This window comes from Chelmon rostratus, chromosome 1 (genome assembly GCF_017976325.1).
Source record: "Chelmon rostratus isolate fCheRos1 chromosome 1, fCheRos1.pri, whole genome shotgun sequence".
NCBI lineage: Eukaryota > Metazoa > Chordata > Actinopteri > Chaetodontiformes > Chaetodontidae > Chelmon > Chelmon rostratus.
Window position 1 is genome coordinate 24,617,256 of NC_055658.1, and position 17,875 is coordinate 24,635,130.

At 41.6% G+C, this 17,875-nt stretch overlaps 1 protein-coding gene across 1 annotated transcript in view; it reads left to right on the top strand.

Annotated features, from left to right (window-relative positions):
- The window catches only part of samd4a (sterile alpha motif domain containing 4A), a 54,872-nt gene that overhangs the window by 18,358 nt on the left and 18,639 nt on the right, over positions 1-17,875 (top strand). Inside the window, exons 3-6 of the mRNA XM_041938104.1 lie at positions 9,131-9,727; positions 14,132-14,416; positions 16,384-16,493; positions 17,412-17,498. Coding sequence (XP_041794038.1) covers positions 9,131-9,727; positions 14,132-14,416; positions 16,384-16,493; positions 17,412-17,498 — 1,079 coding nt within the window. The remainder of the gene's footprint in view (positions 1-9,130; positions 9,728-14,131; positions 14,417-16,383; positions 16,494-17,411; positions 17,499-17,875) is intronic.

Genomic DNA, 17,875 nt, shown 5'->3' on the forward strand with positions numbered 1-17,875 from the left:
TTAGGGGAAGACACCGGTAATCTGGAGATTGACGGGAACCAGGTTTCTCATTTACCTGAGGTTTAAGAAATCACCTTACTGCCAAGAATCTGTAACCAGGTTGCTGTCAGTCAGTGCATACACTGCACGTTAACATGAAACTGATGTATGTGAGTGACATCACTCATGTTTAACTGACCATTGTCTAAATATCCAGATCAGAGCAAAATGTTTGCCACAGAGAGTCAACCAGTGAGAGCTGTATAAATCACCTGCTGACTGGTTTCGTGACAGCTTGACTGTCTGTTTCCTCTCACGCAGCTCCACCTGTCTGACATGATGACTGACACACCGATTATAGTGATGGATGGGGATGGATTTTCTCTCTCTGCTCTTCCTCTCAGTTTCACAACTCTCGAATTAAGCTTAACTTCAAAGCTGAAATTCTTCCTATTGCACTTCAGAAGCTGGAGCCGACCTTAAAGGAATAATCTAATAATAATCAATACCACTTAAAGGCTAAAACCCCGTAACCACATATACCAGCCTTTAAATGGTATCAAAGCCATTAAAAATGTGCTATACACACTAGTTTTTACAGCCGGATAGCCAACATGAATGTGGCATAATGTCACTTACCTTTCGACATTTGAAAGGCATTCTGGGAAATGGCTAAACTTTACTAAGAGATTTTTAAAAAACTAGACTGGCTGGGGGTAAACATCACTCCTCCCCCCCCTCCTCTTCTCTCCTCAGTCAGTTATGTGTCAGTAGGTCAGGCTGAGGCCAAGGTCAGGCTTATCCCACAACACTGGCTCTGTCTCTCACTTAAACAGTCTCTCTTTTCACTCTTTCTGTTTCTCTTTCGTCTTCTTTCCCTTTTCCTCTCTTGGCTGTTTATTTTCTTCCTTCTTGTCTATCGCATGTGTGATTGTCCCATCTTGTTTATTTTGCAATCTTCTCTTTCTCTTCCCCCCCTCCAGTTGAAACCTGTTGACACCAGTGAACTTTTCAGTCTGTATCTTGTATCCACCCCCTTCCTTTCCCTCCCCACCTCCCCATACATACAGGGCCCCAAAGCTTGTGTTAGGGCCTGTGGGAGCCTGCCAGCACTTCTTGTCAAGACATGGACTCTTTCTCTCTGGCTCTCTCTCTGGCGCTCTCTCTCTCTCTCTCTCTCTGTCTCTCTCTCTCTCTCTCTCTCGCTGGGTGGGGCGATGTAGCATATAACATTAGATCATATATTTTGTGTACCACACCTCTTTTACTACACTGTCCTACCAGCTCCAGCTCCTCACTTTCTCTTTTCTTACTTGCACTCTTTTGTTCTTTTCATTTGTTCTTTGCTTTCTTTCTTCTTTGCATATGCAGTTTATTCCTTTTTCTGCTATTTCTTTCTAAATATTTCATCCTGACCTGCTCTTTATGTTCTTTACTGTTTTGCTTTTCTTTGCTTGTTTGTCTGGATTTAGTTTTCCTGATTTCTTTCACTTTCTATTCACTTCATCTATTCAATCTTTTCAGTTTTTATGATTTTGGCCTACCAATTGCTTTGTTTTTTGCACTTTTTTTTCCTTATTCACACCTCGTATTTTATTTTTGGTCTCTTTCACTCTGTTTGTTTCACTGCTGCAGAACAAACATTAATCCCCCCCAGACTGTGTGAAATGAAGATACTCCTTGAAATGTGCCAGTACAGTATGTGCATGTCAGCTAGTAGGAAAATTGATCCAATAAAGAGAGCAACTTCCCTCTGTGTCTCAGTGTTAGCACCTCATTGTAGTCCAGTTGTCCCACCCTGAGCCAGGCCACTGATGCCTGAGGATGAAGTGTTCGGGTGGGACTTGGTGTTGAGTCAACACCAGTTGCAGTAACAGATGTTTTCCGGTAGATAGATAAATAAGGTAGAGCAGCAATAAATGTTAGCAGACTTCCTCAGATGTTTCTCCTGCTGGACGTTCAGTCAGAGAGTGTTACATTTTTACATTATTCCAATGTGTTTGTGATCACGCTGCATTCTGGTCGCTGAGACAAAACAACATATTGTACATAACAGTTTTGGCAGGTAAAAGTTGTTCTTGGCAGGAACTTGGTGTCCAGGCATTGGATGCTGCTCCATTTTCTGTCACCTTTATTTAATTATCTTGCTTCAAATGTACCACATAGTGTTCTCACTGACATATCTATTTTGTGTTGTAATGTAACTGCACAAGCATCGAAATTAGACTTACAAATATCCTAGAAATGATGCTGTTAATTGTGCAATAAAAAAGACAAACGGTAAAGATTACCTGTTAATATACAGTGAGTTATTTTTCCTTGATGCAGCCAACACCTTACTTGAGCTGTTAGAATATACGCCACAAATATCTGCTTATTTGACAACATCATCATGTATCATGACAGATTGTTTTTATCTTCATTTTGGCAATTCAGTGTCTGCCACATATAGGTTTGAAACTCACTTGAGTTCTCTTCATGTGGGATAGGTGCCATGAATGTCACCCGAGATTTATGCCATTATATAGCATCATCATTAGTCCAAACTACCACACTTACTCCCTATATTTTGCATTATTAAATATCCTTTGTGCGTGTGCGTGCGTGTGTGTGTGTGCGCGCGTGCATTTGTACGCTTGGCTATGGATCCGTTAGGAATCACTGCATTCTCCAGCAGCAGGCTCTGTGGTATGCCAGCACATTCCCCACTGCTGAGCTGGAGAATCCACTCGGAAAGCAGAAGCGGGAACTTTTCCTTTCTACCCCCTCCCACCCCTCACTCCACCCATCTACTACTCTGTCCGTCTTAACTCTGTTCTCCTCTCTCCACCCAGATCTCGTCTTCTTATTCTCCTTCCACAACTTCTTCAAAGTTTTCTAAACTATGTTTTCCAAATTCCTTCCCATGCAGACTGGGCCTTTGTCTAAGCCATGATGTCTAGTTTTATGCAGTACATGTGAGTCTGTGCCGAGTTACTGCCAGTATATCTCTCACTCTTTTTCTGTTTTTTACGTAGTTTGTATTAGCCTCCTTGTTGGGTCCTTTGTTGAATTAAGTCCCCTGCTCTGTGTATTGTTGGTCAGCTCTCTCGCTTGGATTGCTGTCCTCAAGTTGGTAAAGGGAACAGGCTGTGTCGGACGTGGTGTTGAATCAACAATAGCAGGTTGCCGATAGTGGGACAAAGTGAGCCAACCCTTATGTTTGTATTGCTAACAGGAGAAGCGCAGGACAGAGTTTTAGAGGACAGACACACACACAAACACACAGACACAGACGTGTGAGGATTTTACATGGACTAGGTTCATTCCTTAACCCTAACCTTCCTGAGTTATCCCTCAGATTTAGCTTCTTAACGCTAATTAAAATGTAATCCCTATCTGAAGAATGTTTTTTTTCTTTCAGTTCACTCGCACACACACACACACACACACACACACACACACACACACACACACAGAGACACTGCTTTATGGTTATGAAACTTCACAGTGTGTGATAGGGAATTTTTTTAGGTGCAAGTTGGGGTCAAGTGTACACACACACCTTTCCACACACACACACACACACACTGGCTCGCTACATTCACACTCTCTCTCACTCTTGTTTCTCTCTCTCTCTCTCTCACACACACACACACACACACACACACACACACACACACACACACAAAGCTAGTGTGTCATTGTCAGTGTGATTGGGAGTTAATGTGTCCCTTTGCTAACCACTAATATGGTCTTATCTGCTGTGCTAGCTGCCTTGTTGTGGCTTTGTGTGCTGTTGACCTGTCTATATTTAGAACGAGAGGAATCATGTGTCTAACAAACAGCCTCCACAAGTGTGTGTGTGTGTCTCCATTGGGGTGTGTTTGTGTTTGCACATAACAAATGTGTAACAAATGAGCTAAAACAATCACATTGTTTCCACCACTGTCACTTGTGTCTTGTGATCACAAAGTTAGATGTGAAGAGGACATGCTGTTTCCAGCTCAGGGTCAAAGTTAAACCTGATGAACATCTACTGTGGCTCCAGGGTCCATATGGACAGGGGATGCATATTACTGGAAGATATAATGTAATTTATATTAATAACAGAGTTTTTGAATAGTTTCTGTTGCTGCTCTTGTCTTTTTTTGAGTGACTGTCACTGAGCCACTGTTATGCTCCTGTTTGTCAGTGATTTAAATCCAGTGCTTATCAACCACAGTCACAACTAGTGGAGTAAAATTCACAGTTTTCAGAGGCTACTGTGATACAGTCAACAGAGAAGTCTTGTAGTATAAGACAGTTATCTTGTGTTAAAAGTCATTTTTTGATGGATAACAAAATCCATGTAATATTTAGAGCAAAGTGCCCAATTGTTAACCCAGGAAATACTTTTTCCAGGGATGTGGCCATGTTCAGTAATGTGTTCATGTTACAGTGTAATATCTTATTTACTGAAGAAAGACTTTAATTTTCATAAGTACCCACATTCCCTTGAACTGACTGGTCTACTTCTACTTCAGTTTCACATCAATGCTTCCCAGAGTGGGGTGGAATAACCCTCACAGAACAAGAGTGAACTTGCTGCATATCAGCTGTGTTTTACATGTAGGTGGACAGTGTTATATTGATAGATATTGCTGAGTAATGTGTTTTACGTTCTGGGAAAAATTGAGTCACACCCCTTACTCAAAACTCAGGTCGAGAGCGTTGCCAATAGGGCTGCAACTAAAGATTATTTTCTTTATAGATTAATCTCTTAATAGTGTTCTCGGTAAATCGTTGTTAGTTGTTTGGTCTGTGAAATGTCAGAAAATTTCTGAATTTCTAAAGCCCGAAGTGACATCTTCTTGTCTTACCAACAGTCCAAATCTAAACAAAGAATAGTGATAAGAGTTTCTTAGTCATCTGAAATCAACAAAGCATCCTGCTGATTTGGTGAGGAGATCTCATTGCATGCGTTTTTCCCATCCAAAATTTACATAAACTTAATTAACAACCATTCAAAGCCTCCCAGTTTAGTACATTTTTTTCTTTGAGTGACTGTTGACATAACCCCGCAATTCTTGGACTATAGTGCCATCCACCACTGGGCTATCATGGCAGTTGCAAGTAGAACTGAGCAGCTGCAAATCACTACATAGAGGATGTTAAGCTCTTACACTGCCCACTGTCAGTTAGAATATAGTGCCAGTTTCTTGTAGTTTCAACGCACAGTGACCTGCTTACTTCCCTATCTGCCCTCTGTTTCTGTTCAATTCAGACAAATTTGCCAGATTGCAGAGGAAAGGTGGGCGGTGTGATTTGAGATTGACAGTGAAAGAATTATACTCGGAGAGGCAGGACTGTGCTGAAAGCGGCACCCTTGTATTGGTGCCAGAGAGGGTTTCAGAGGGCAGTGAGAGTGCAGGATGGCACAGAGTTCACCAGCAGACATTGTCCACAGCAGTAAAGTGCTGTGTCAGTCCCCAAACAAGTGACTCTCTCATTCTGAGGTTTTAGTGTTTACGTATGTCTGACTTTCTTTTTCAGTGATTCTTCTCAATGATGCTGATGTGATTCATCAGTTCCCCACATGCCCATGTCTCTCTGTCTGGCATGAAAGAACAAACTAAACATCCTTTGTTTCACTGAGTGCCTCACACTGGCTTTCTCTCACTGTGGTTTTCATTGTGTAATCTGTTTTCGTCAATCATGTCACATTGTATGGGACACTTACATACATGATTGTGACTACACACTGAAACATTTTGTCACATTGTTGAAAATATGACTGGTACTGATAGTCATGGAGCTGACTGTAGTCTCAGGCCTTTCCCTCTTTTTGCTATTGCTGAGTGGTGGGATGCAGAGGTGGATGAGTTTAACAGAGCGATTCCTAGTTCCACTGAAATTCACAGCGACACTGAGTCAGAAACTACACAGAAATTAGGAAACAGGGTGTCGACATAGCTGCGTCAGGAGGAATTTCAACAGTGCTTCCAGTGTTTCTCTCCTCTGTCAGTGTAGTAACATCAGTTTAACCACTCCTCTCCTCATTCCTCCGCCGCTCCTTTTTACTCCAGTTGGATGAGGTTAGCACTTTCCCCTCAAGGTTCAGGGTGGGAGCGACCATGCTAAGAGAGGAGAGGAGGAAAGAGTTTGACATGCATGAGAAAACTTTCTCATCCTGCCCATTTTAATTTGGCTTGTTGAGTTGTGTGAAGAAGAACGTTTTCTTCAGTTTTGACTTTATTTTGTAATTGTAAATCCTTTAACATTTATTTACTCTGGGTTGATTGGCTTCACACTTGCACGGTTACCCACACTCTCTATCTCTGGTTTGCTAGGTACAATCTGGTCCTTTTGTTTAAGAGGCAGCACAGTGTATCCCCTTGTAGTTGACCCTGGACCCATGTTGGGTTCAACGACTGTGACCCGTCTTTGAGCGTTGAGAGATGTTTGGTCACTGGGAGGGGACATGCTCCAAAGCTTACTCTTTGACCTTTTAACCTTGGAGTAAATAAGCCCTAAGTAGCTTCCTGACTTCAATGTGTTTTCATAACTTTTTCTAGCCATTCTCTTCTGATTTAGTTTTTAAAAAGTATTTTTTCAGGGAAAACAGACCTAGTGTCTAGCTAACAGAATACTGTTGATCATTGTAACTTTTTTTTTTCTAACTTTTAATCTTTAGTTTCTTTGTACTTTGCCCCACCTCCAAGGGGCATTATAACTCCTTAATACTGAATCTTTACATCAGAAATCTGACAGATTACCAGTTTTCTTCATCTTCACTGGCAGAAGTGTTGGGTTCACAGGGCCAGGCTCTGGGTATTGGGTGCACTGTCACAAACTGTTACATTGGGTGCAAATTAGAAGTGGAAAATGAACTGGTTCTAATCTGTCGTTGCAATGGGACTGAAACTGACCACCAGGACAGAGTTAATGAGAGCCTTAGTCTTGCTGTCATGTCAGCCACCTGACAATGGCTGACCTGCTCACCTGACTGTCTCTGATGTTGGTCGCTATAAAGTTAGAGTTAGAGTTAAGTCCAGTGAATTACTGAAAATCGTTTCTGACAGCTGTATACATACATACATGTGCTCTGAATCAAGTGTTAAAGGGTTGTACTTCACAAAAGGGACAGAGCACACTGTGACAGATGCAACCACACAGCTGACAGATGTTTGTGCTTGTGTGTGTTTGTGTTTGTGTCTGTTTGTATAGCTATCTTTGTGAGAACCAATTTGATGTTTAGATGTTGGGAGTGAGGACATTTTTTTCACTTAAAAGCACTGCTGAATTTAGAGACAGAAGAAGAGATGAGGAGACACACACAAGCCTGTCTAACACAGAAAACCCACTTGATTACTGCGTTAACTTTTACTGCTTTATGTGAAATTACAATGTAGATTATACTTGTGACAGTCTCATCTGTCAAGGCTGCGTGTTGTGTTAAATCACAGTTGGCATCACTAATTACTGGACAATTGCAGACAATGATCTCCAGTAGGGGTCTGTCCTATTTTTCCATTATTTATTTTACATTTACATTTCTGAAAAAAATATTTGGTCACAACAGTGCTTTTCAAAAAAATTGTGTCTGTAAACAAATTGCTAGTTGAAGATACCACAATCACTTTTAATATCTTTGAAAAGCTATTAACAGTAGGTTGATTGGGGATTTGGCCATTGGTTATTGACACTTTGAAAACAAGTAATGATGACTCAGGTTTTTATGGTTTCTGTGTAACTCTCAGCAGTAGACCAACATTTTTGTCACTCTGCCAAACAAATATCAGAAAGTTGAAAACACTGTACTGTCAAGGGTAAAACAGTGATGTTTAAAAGTTGGCAGTGCACCACTGCTTCTGTAAGCTTTCATAGAGTATTTATCAGGGTTTCTGTGTTACAGCTTAATGTTTTCCACTCATTTAAAAATAAGTGAGTTTTAATCATGGAACAATTCCTGTTCTCGGTTGGACTGAAGCTTGCCTCATTCAGAGGAATGAATGATTACATCATCCCTGGAGCAGAGTGGAGTAACTCCCTGGCTCCCCTCACACACCTCGCTCCCTCACTCTGTCCCTCCCTCCATTTATTTTCTCCTCCTCCCTCTTAAATTCATCTCTACCTCAGTCTTACCCACCTCCTTTCTTCTTGTATTGCTATGTCACTCTACGTGTAGTGCTGTCTGCTGAGGTTTGGAACAGCCTGGCCTGGTTCACTTCTTGTACTTTCATGTATTCCTGTGAGTAGAAAGGAACTAGTGTTCAGCTCGATGCTGTGAGTAGGCTCAAGGCTGAATTATTTAATCCCTCAGTCCTGGTCATCTGTCATGGGATGAAATGAATGTGAACCTTCTATGGGAGGCGTCAGGGTCAGTGGTCTTCATCTGCCTGGTCAAAGCTGCAGCTGTCCACTCAGCAGGCCAGAGAGAACTGTACATCACCATAAGGTAGACTGTGACATTGGGATATCTTTGGACAGAAGGGCGAGCAGATGTATTTTCTAGTTTCACCTCATATGTCTAATTTAGAGACGAGATCCTCTGGGTTAAGAATGACCATGGTCAAATTCACACAGACACATCTCCCAAGCAGGAAGTGAAGCTGGCCTGCGTCCTTTCTCTATTTGTGTGGCTGTCCAAAGCTGTTGCCCTGACCAGTTAGTATCTATAGCACTGGTCCAAGATGGTAGGAATGGGCTCCTAATGGTCCACTGACCTGGACAACAATAGCGCTCCATGACCTCCAGGTTATGTATAGCGCTGTACAGAGAGAGCTGTAAGAGAAAGAGCAAAATTGGAGGATGACAGTGCAGTGGGCCTGACATCATCTTGCTGTCTTCTATTTTTAACCGTACATGTGTTCACTAATCCATCTGTCCATCTATCATTTACATTCTCCTTTGCTGCCACCTTGGATATCGTGTAGCAGCATTCGCAGATTTGCTGAAATCTTAGATTAAGTATCCAGCAACGTCCTGTTCATCACTGGCAAGCAGGTTATTTAGGGTCACCCACGATTGGCTGGCAACTTAATGAGTGATTAACATTTGAATTCACACAGTCATATACTTAACAGTCATACACTGTGCCAGTTTGACAAAAACTTTCTTTTGAGATCTGTTGAAGTAGATGTTGGGTTATTGGTTTTTAATGTTTATTGTGTTTTGTCTCCTCTTACAGGGGTGATCAGCCAGTGGCAAGGTGAGTCTAAGGAGCGTGTCATCTCACTTGTCCTCACTCACCTCCCGCTGCTCAAACCAGGCAACGTTGAAGCCAAGGGTGAGTACATGCGACTGCTGCCTCGCATCCTGGCCCACACCATCGAGCATGGCCATCACCTGGAGGAGTCTCGCCAACTCCTCTCCTACGCCCTCATCCACCCCGCCACCTCCCTGGAAGACCGCGCCGCTCTGGCACTCTGGCTCAATCACCTGGAGGAGAGGGCTGCTGCCCGGGGAGACTCACTGGAAAGGCCTCCTCCTGCTGGGCCGCACCACCACCACCACCAGTCCACACCTCCATCCACCCTCTCCTCATCAGGATCCTCCTCCTCCACTAACACCTCTTCATCAGGCAATCTCTATTCCTTGCATCAGCACCAGCGCTACGGCTCAGACGACCGCCTCAATGGGTGGCAGAGCTCCAGGGATTCGGGGCTGGGCGGAGGCTGGCATCAGCAGCAGCAGGGCTGTGAGAACGGTCACCTCCTTCTCTACCCATCATCTTCTGTGCCAGCAACCATCAACACAGTTGGAACTGGTGGAGGCAGTAACACTAGTAAGTGAAGTCTCGTCTATCCTATGTGCCTTGTCCTGTATTCAGGCCCTTTCTAATCACGTGTTGCTTTAACAGGAGTCCACACATAGATTCAGCGTGTGTGGTTGGTTTTCTGGTAGTGGCCACACAGTGTAGCACTTGATAATGTAGTGAATGCAATCATGTAATCTAATAGTAGGTATTATTTTACTGCAAGAACTTTTTAAAATTTCACTAAACAATAACTAGACATATATAATGTAATAATGCAATAACATTCCCTTTAAAATACATAAGTATTATAGTAGCACCAGCATCTCTAACTTTGACCCATTATAGAATTGTTGTTGCCTCATCCCACCGACAACAACATTTATACATTTGTCTCCTTATCCATACACATGTCATGTTTCCATCAGGTGTCATTGGGATAGAGGCAGCTTGACAGGGGCTATAAACGTAATTGGATCATCAACATTGTCCATTCTGAGTTTTCGCCAGTTTGCTCCATATATTATATCATCTGACACGTACAATTGCCCTGCAAATCAACCTCTGCTTTAAGTGCGGTCATTTTCAAAACACTGGGTCTTCAATTACTCACAGAACTGAACAGGCATCTCATTTCTACCTGATGACTGGATTTTGTTGGCTAGAATGATGACTAACTAGCAAATTTATAAGTGAAGCTAATATAAGTCAGTGCCAATGCTTACAAATGCCGTGAGTCACCTAAAAATGTTCAATGTGACACATTTTAAAATGAGAACCCTGTAAAATGGCCTAAAATATGTACTTAATGGCTACGTACATGATAAAATGCTAAAAGACTGAGACCAAAGCTGCATGTCCTAGGCACAACATCAACACCCTCACCTGTTGATTACTAATTCAAATATTATTAATTCTAACACAACTCTTGAACAGTTTGAATGCTTAAAGTATAAGAAAAAACGACGCGGACAAGCAGTACAGTGGTTTGATTTAGGCTCTGCTTTATTGTTCGTGTTTTCAAATGTTTGGCTTCAGTTTACAAGAGAGAAAGATTTGAGGACCTGAGAAATAAGCCATGAGTTTGGCAAATGTAATGGTATCTAACACAAGTTTGACTGGACTTTCGGGAGTGTGAACGTCCCTGAAACAAACATAGAGCAGGACAGAGCCACATGTCATGACTCTAAATTGTGATATAGCTGCATCTTGGCTCACAGATGGATCCGCAAACAGTGGATGTTTCGGTCCTGAACAGGCATTTTTCTGACGCAGAAAGCTAATAACATGCTCACTGCTTTTGGATCTAACGCTTGCTGACTGAGGTAGTAATGTCTAGTTACAGTTGCTACACAAAACCTATGTGTGACAAAAAGATAGATGAATACAACACAGAATGCCTCAAATTGGTGAAGTTTGATCGCAGTGCTCTTAGATCTGCCCACGGTTTATATTCCTTAGTCACAGGCTTAAACTAATCCACCAATATGTATCCTCCTTTCATTGATTAGCATTTGATGGCTGGCTTATTTCATTTATTTGCCTCACTTCACATTGTGTCACCTTTCACACATGGAATGAAGTGATTCTTTTCGAGCCTCTTCTGCTTTTTTGTTGGTGTGCCTTTTTGTGGTTGGACATTTTTTCTGTGAAGTGTGGCTGTTGATTTTGACTACATTCCCCTGATGCTGGATTCAGGAGCGCAAACTCTTTCACAATTCTGTTACTTTTTAGATTCAAGATGTACTACATTTCAACCCAGACCTGCTTGTGTACTTCTAACGTCAAGGTGGCCAAAACCACTACACAATCTAAAACACCTCAGTGATTACAGCCACCTATCAAGGGCTGGCCTGATGATAGCCTCACTGTCTGGGGTGACCACCTGATCGCCTGCAGCCAGGCATAATTTCACACCAGGGTCTCTAAACTTTAACTCATGTGGCAAACTGAACAAGGCAGATTTAGTCATCAGAAAAGAGATTTTGGCTTTGCAGCACCCACTTGAAACAAAATACAGTTGGAAGCTTTATAACAATCTTAGCAATTTTTTTTGGTATCAGCTGTGTTTGATTGGATAATAATGATAATACATGACACAAGGCCGAACTCCAAACTTAACAAGCACACTGAATACACTAAATAGACTCAGCACAGTAAATAGACTGGTCATACCGACTGCACTCTGAACAACCCACACAGCAACTACAGAGGCTGTGTGAGGTGGAAGACAACACACGGAGAGGGCAGGGCTGTTGAAATTGAACATAACTATGGTCAGAGCAGGATATTTCCAGACAAGAATGCAAGGGCTGTGTTTTTCTTTTTCTGGGAGATGAAAGAAACAGCTGAGGGTTTATAAATAAAGACACATTTAAAGCCCTGCTCACTGCTCCAAGAAAGATCCTCTTGTATTTTTGACTGCTAGCAGCTTCAGTGCCACACAAAAGACCTCAGGATTTCACAACTGATAAACTACAGTTACCCCAGCCACTAGGACAGGATTCGTGGACACAGTGAGCAGATGCTGTTCATAACTATTGAAAGTGAGTAGAAGCCTTGAATACACCAAAAGCAAGTCGGAATTAATATGTGGATATTTAGGGGTGTGCAAAGTCAGAGGAAGATGATAAAACATGTTTCATCATGCTTTTGGCATCAGATTTCACGGGCCATTCAAAATAGATATCACAAAACAATAGAATACAGTAATCATTTTGATCAGTAATTCCCCAACATTGTCTTGATACCCATTACTCAGAGTCATCAAGTCTTCAGCCCCCTTCCCTTCACACTGTGTTCATCTGGTCATCCTGATGATCACAGGAGTATAATTGTCCAACCACATCAACCTGCGTGCTACTGATACTACATCCTGTTGACCCCCTCACCCGCACTCTCAGTCTTAGTCCAAGCCACAGCAGCACATACCACCCATCCTTTCCCTTGTAAGGCAGCTTTTGTGGGGGACTGTATTTAGGGAAAATGGCTAATATTTAGGGCCTGGAACATGTAATGTTAGCTGGGCACCTATTTTAAACGAGGCCCATGAAGTCCTATACATAGCGCCAACAGTAAGAGGGCCGCATATAGGAAGAGGAGGAGAGAGAGAGGAGTATTGGTGGCAGCTTACCCCGTCAGAGCGGCGACACAAAAAGCTCTTTGGCTCTCCACCTTTTCATTCAGTTTACCTCCTTCAGCAGGAAAAAGTCTGGGATGTGAGAGCTGCTTTTATTTGGTTAATAGTGGTATTTCAGCCATCTTGGTTTGACACCAATAGGTCTGCATCATGAATTCATCCTGAGGAACAAAGATTAGTTACTGATAGAGAAATTAGGTAAAAGAAGAAGATGGAGAAAGAAAGAAGACAGGTTTATTATACAGATCTATTGACAAAGGATTTATTTCATTGTAATAGGTACATAAAAAAAGAACTTGTAAAACTTCAATGATATTCTTGCCTTATTCAGGAGGTGTTAATGAGTCTCCTTTTGGATAAGGTTTGAAGATTAAACATGCAAGTTTTGTTTGCTTAGTTGCTTAAATTGGCAGACAATTTGGAGCAGTCATAGATCTAAGAATTGCAAAAGATTGTCCATTTGAGAGATGGATTTCTTTAATCCTGGATATCAGCAGTTGCAGACAAATAAGACATCAGGACAGTGTTATATGTTCACTGCCTGGCAGATGTAGCCTCCTCCCTCCAGTTGTAGTTAACTCACAAACAATTACTGCGTTATAATTTCACATCTGAGCTAGCTTTACAAGTATGGCTGTAGAGATCTAACGTCAGTCATGAATAAGAAATTGTGCAGTTACCATACACAAAGCACAAAATGTGTTTTTGTACTGCACTACAAAAGACAACATTTGACAGAAAATGTTGGAGGAGGAAAGATTCTACAGAGTAAATTCATGGTGACTGAAGATGAGTTTACATGTAATGTTAAAACAAAATAATTTGCTATTAATCTAACAGAAAGAGCAAATCCATTAGAAACAACCAAGGCTATCTCTGCATTTCCTGTCATGTCAGACATGTAGATCAGATCAGGCTGTGAATACACAGAGGTACAGCCTTATACATTTGGAGTTGGTTTGAAATACGATTTCCGTTGGATTTCTACAGATGTGTATCAGTCAGAACTATCTGGCAGCTCAAATTAGATTTTAGTGTCTTTTGCATCACTGATGACAAAGTCAAATCCAGAGTAATGGAAGTGTATTAGAGCAGCTGATGAGCAGCATCAATAGTTAGTGACACCATGTAGATAGGTCGGTGATGTCTGGACACACAAATCCGATCTGATCACTTGCAAATAACGGCGTGGACTACTTGTCTTCAAGATCTGAGAAAGAAATCTGATTTTCCTGCAGTCTGAACATAGCCTAACAGCCTGCACCTACCTGACTAGTCTTGCTGTCGTCCTGCAGTCCTGACGAGTGGAGGTGGCAGCCAGCACAGTCCCCTGAAGCGCTCCGTGTCCCTCACGCCTCCCATGAGTGGCCCAAGCAGTCAGCCTCTGGGTCACGTCTGGCTGTCCCAGGAAGACCTACGGACTGCCAGAGGCCCAGCCCCAGATCATGCACCTCTCTCACCTCAGAGCAGCATTGCCTCCTCTGGCAGTGGAGGCAGTGAGCACCTGGAGGAGGCTGGTTTAGGAGGAGGTTCAGGTCTGCATCGCAGTTCTTTCCATGAGGAGGGCAGTGGCATGAGGGGTGAGTGTGAAAGCATAGTGTACAGTTAGTGTGATTCAGTATTACTTATTATCTTTCAAAGATCATATTGTGAAAAAAAAAACAAAAACATTCAGATATTGTGGTTCACACTAGTAAAAGTGGTGTTGCCCATAAAATGAGTGCCACTGACTGACACACACACACACACACATTTGATGACATTATTAATGGACCATACTATATACTATACTACACCCTGTAGCTACTTTCATTTGAAGAGAGTCACCAATACTGCTTCGAAAAGCAAACATTTTGCCACAACACACTATCACAAAGTAGAGGCTACGAGTCGTCTCCTTCATTGTCTTATTTTATGGTAATTATACAAAGTTATCACAGTTAATTTAACAATGATGTAGTGTTTGTGCAGGACATTCAAAGGTGGAAGCAAGCAGCGCAGGTCCAGAAAGCAGTGGATCAGATTACAGGATACTAATATTAACATTATTTAATAAATATTTTAGAATTTAATGTCGAACCCTGTATGTATCCGATTGAATAGACTGTGAAGTGGACCTGAAGATTTTTATTATTGTTCAGTGTATGATGACGCTCTGAGAGGAATCAGGGGGAATGAGAAACTTTGTTCTTGGCATACAGCCGACAACCCAATTAACTTAGACCTAAGTGCTAACAGGGAGAGTTCAGTGAAGAAACTTATGACTGTCTGCTGTGTGTGCCTTACAGGCATTCAGCCAGAGGCTTTGGCAAGTTGTTGATCCAGTCAGAGCAGTTTGTCAGGGGAAGCAGAGGCCAGAACTGCCAACCCCAGAGACCTTACTCTGAGGCTATCTCTGTCTGCACTGGAGTTAAACCTTTCATGCAGTCCCTGTCTTTTTTGTTTTTTTCAAACAGTTCTCATGTTGTTATGCAGCTAAACAGGAGAGCAATGCTAATATTCCTCATTGACAGCCCTAAGAGGACAAGTTGTCATTTTTCAGTTGTCTGACTCTGTGCTGGCTGTCAAATATTAGTTGGTGGAATGAGATGCTTGATTTTCATAAGTTTACAGATCACTGACTTCTCAAGATTTAATGTAAGTGCATGTGCACTTCCTTGGTCAAATACATGTTTTTTCATTGATCACAGACTTGGTTTTAAACTCTGTAACAATATCCACAATTTATCTAAATGAAAGAACTGTGATCAAACACTCCACTGAAGTCTGTATTACTGACTGGAAGGTCGAAGTCTGCTTGTGTCATGATACTTTACATGGGAAGAGTGAGGAGACGTTCAGTGTCCATATAGTGACATAGTCATACAAGTCCCTGTTTGCTTTCAAAGCTCTTGCAAGTGTGTCAAAGTAAGTTATTAAAGCAGCCTTAAAGCTTCACTGTAACTGCAGCACTTAGGCATTTCCAGTAAGCATTGTCTAACTAAACACTTGACCAGTAAGAATTTGATTAGTTGATCCTCTGCTGTGATGACAGCATGTCTTTCTAAATATTTATATTTTCAATTGATTTGACCTCATATTTATGCATGAAAAATGGTATTTCTTCATATCTGCTTGAAATATATTCCTATGATAAACATATTGAACACATGGATCGATTTGTTTTTCCAATTATGCACTGGAGTTAAAACATGTAAACCATGTGACTGCAATACTCATGTGTCATATAAATGTATTTTTTATGTGCATCTATACTGAATATTTTAAAAATGTTGATTGAATGTTATATATTTGTTACACCAGTATATGTTAACATGTATTGAGGTTCCAACATGAAACATTAATGACGCATATGCGTTGATGATTGATGATGTGAAGGCAAAGATGTATTTTAACACAATATCCTCTTTTACATATGATTTATTATTTATGTTATATGTATACATTTTTGTATTTTTTATATAGTGGTAACAAAGAAAACAATGTGTGCGTGTGTGTGTGTGCGTGCGTGTCTGTGTGTGTCTGTGTGTGTGTTCTGCCCCCACAGATGTTCCTGCGTGGCTGAAGAGTCTCCGTCTCCATAAGTATGCTGCTCTCTTCTCCACAATGACCTACGATGAGATGTTGTCACTGACTGAGGAGCAGCTAGAAGCACAGGTTCGTACACACACACAGAGTTAGTTTCAGTGTCCCTTTAATTTAGAAAAGGAATAAGAACTTTACATATAAAAAGTTACAGTTTACTCTGCATTCTTTCCAGTGATGTAATTTGTGAAAAGTGGCTAAACTAATTCAGTCAACATTATCAAACACATATAGACCTTATGCTGACGCACCAATCAGGAAAGTGACATTGTTAGGCATGTTGTCACATGCCAGCACTCAGTACTAGTATTAAATAAAAAGAAATATCTTGCTCTGATATTGACCAGTTTTAATCACACTTAGTTTTGAAAAACCGATGTAGTTATGTAAGTAGCTTCAGCTAATATTGATAATGTTGGAATAAACGGTACAAGTCAAACATGGCGATGCTGTGCTTGTACTTAAAGACATTGAGGAGTCTATTCTGAAACGGAGGATGCAGCTAAAATTAACAAAGCTCACCGGGAAGCCGTATGCTTCCTCCAGGTGCTGCTAACTCTTTCTTAACTTGAAGTTCAGCAACAGCACAAAAGAGGAGTCCTGTGTGACAATGGATTCAGTGTACTGCTATTGGCTTGATCTGGAAATATATGGACTGTCAGTATCACTTCTTCATGGAGCATGTGAGAAGTTGTATTAGCCTCAACTAAGCTTAATTTGCTGGATTCAATTCTAAGCCCTTTCTGTGCTCCCAGCCAAGGATGAGAAGAAAAACTGTTTCTCTCCCAGCTTCACTTGTTGCATCTCCTGCTGTTACAATTTCCTAAAAAACATCTGCCTCGCTCTTGTTAAAAGACAACCAGCTGCTCCATGTGAAAGAACCTGTGTTAGTACACTACACATCTTTTATCTCAGGGATAGGTATCTGTGTTTTAGACCTGTTTTCCAATGAAAAAAGGATGTTTGACACAAAACTGTTTCCTCCCACAGAAGGTCACTAAAGGAGCAAGACACAAGATTGTTATCAGCATTCTGAAGCTCAAAGAGAGGCAGAATCTACTGCGCAGCCTGGAAAAGGTCAGAGTGACGATGTACCACATCTCCTTCTCTTCCTCTTCAACATCACACAAAAGAATTCCCATAAAGTTTTTTGCTTTTAAATTTTTGTTATTGGTGATTGAGCTTGTAACCTTAGTGGCCACCACCTCTCTTTTCCTGTGTGTTTGTGAGAGAGACTGAGAAGGGTGGCCGCACTCAGTCGGTGTTATGTATCTGAGATGGCAGCTAGGGGAACACCTAATCCAGGAAGGAGAGTTTTGGGCTCCGAATTTAAACTCATCCGCCTCCCCCACCCCTCACCCCTCCATTCAGCCTTCAAAGCAAGACAATGGCGCTCAAGGGCACACCACAGGAGGGACTTCTTGAGCCAGCTAAATTCAGACTTAACCTTTTCA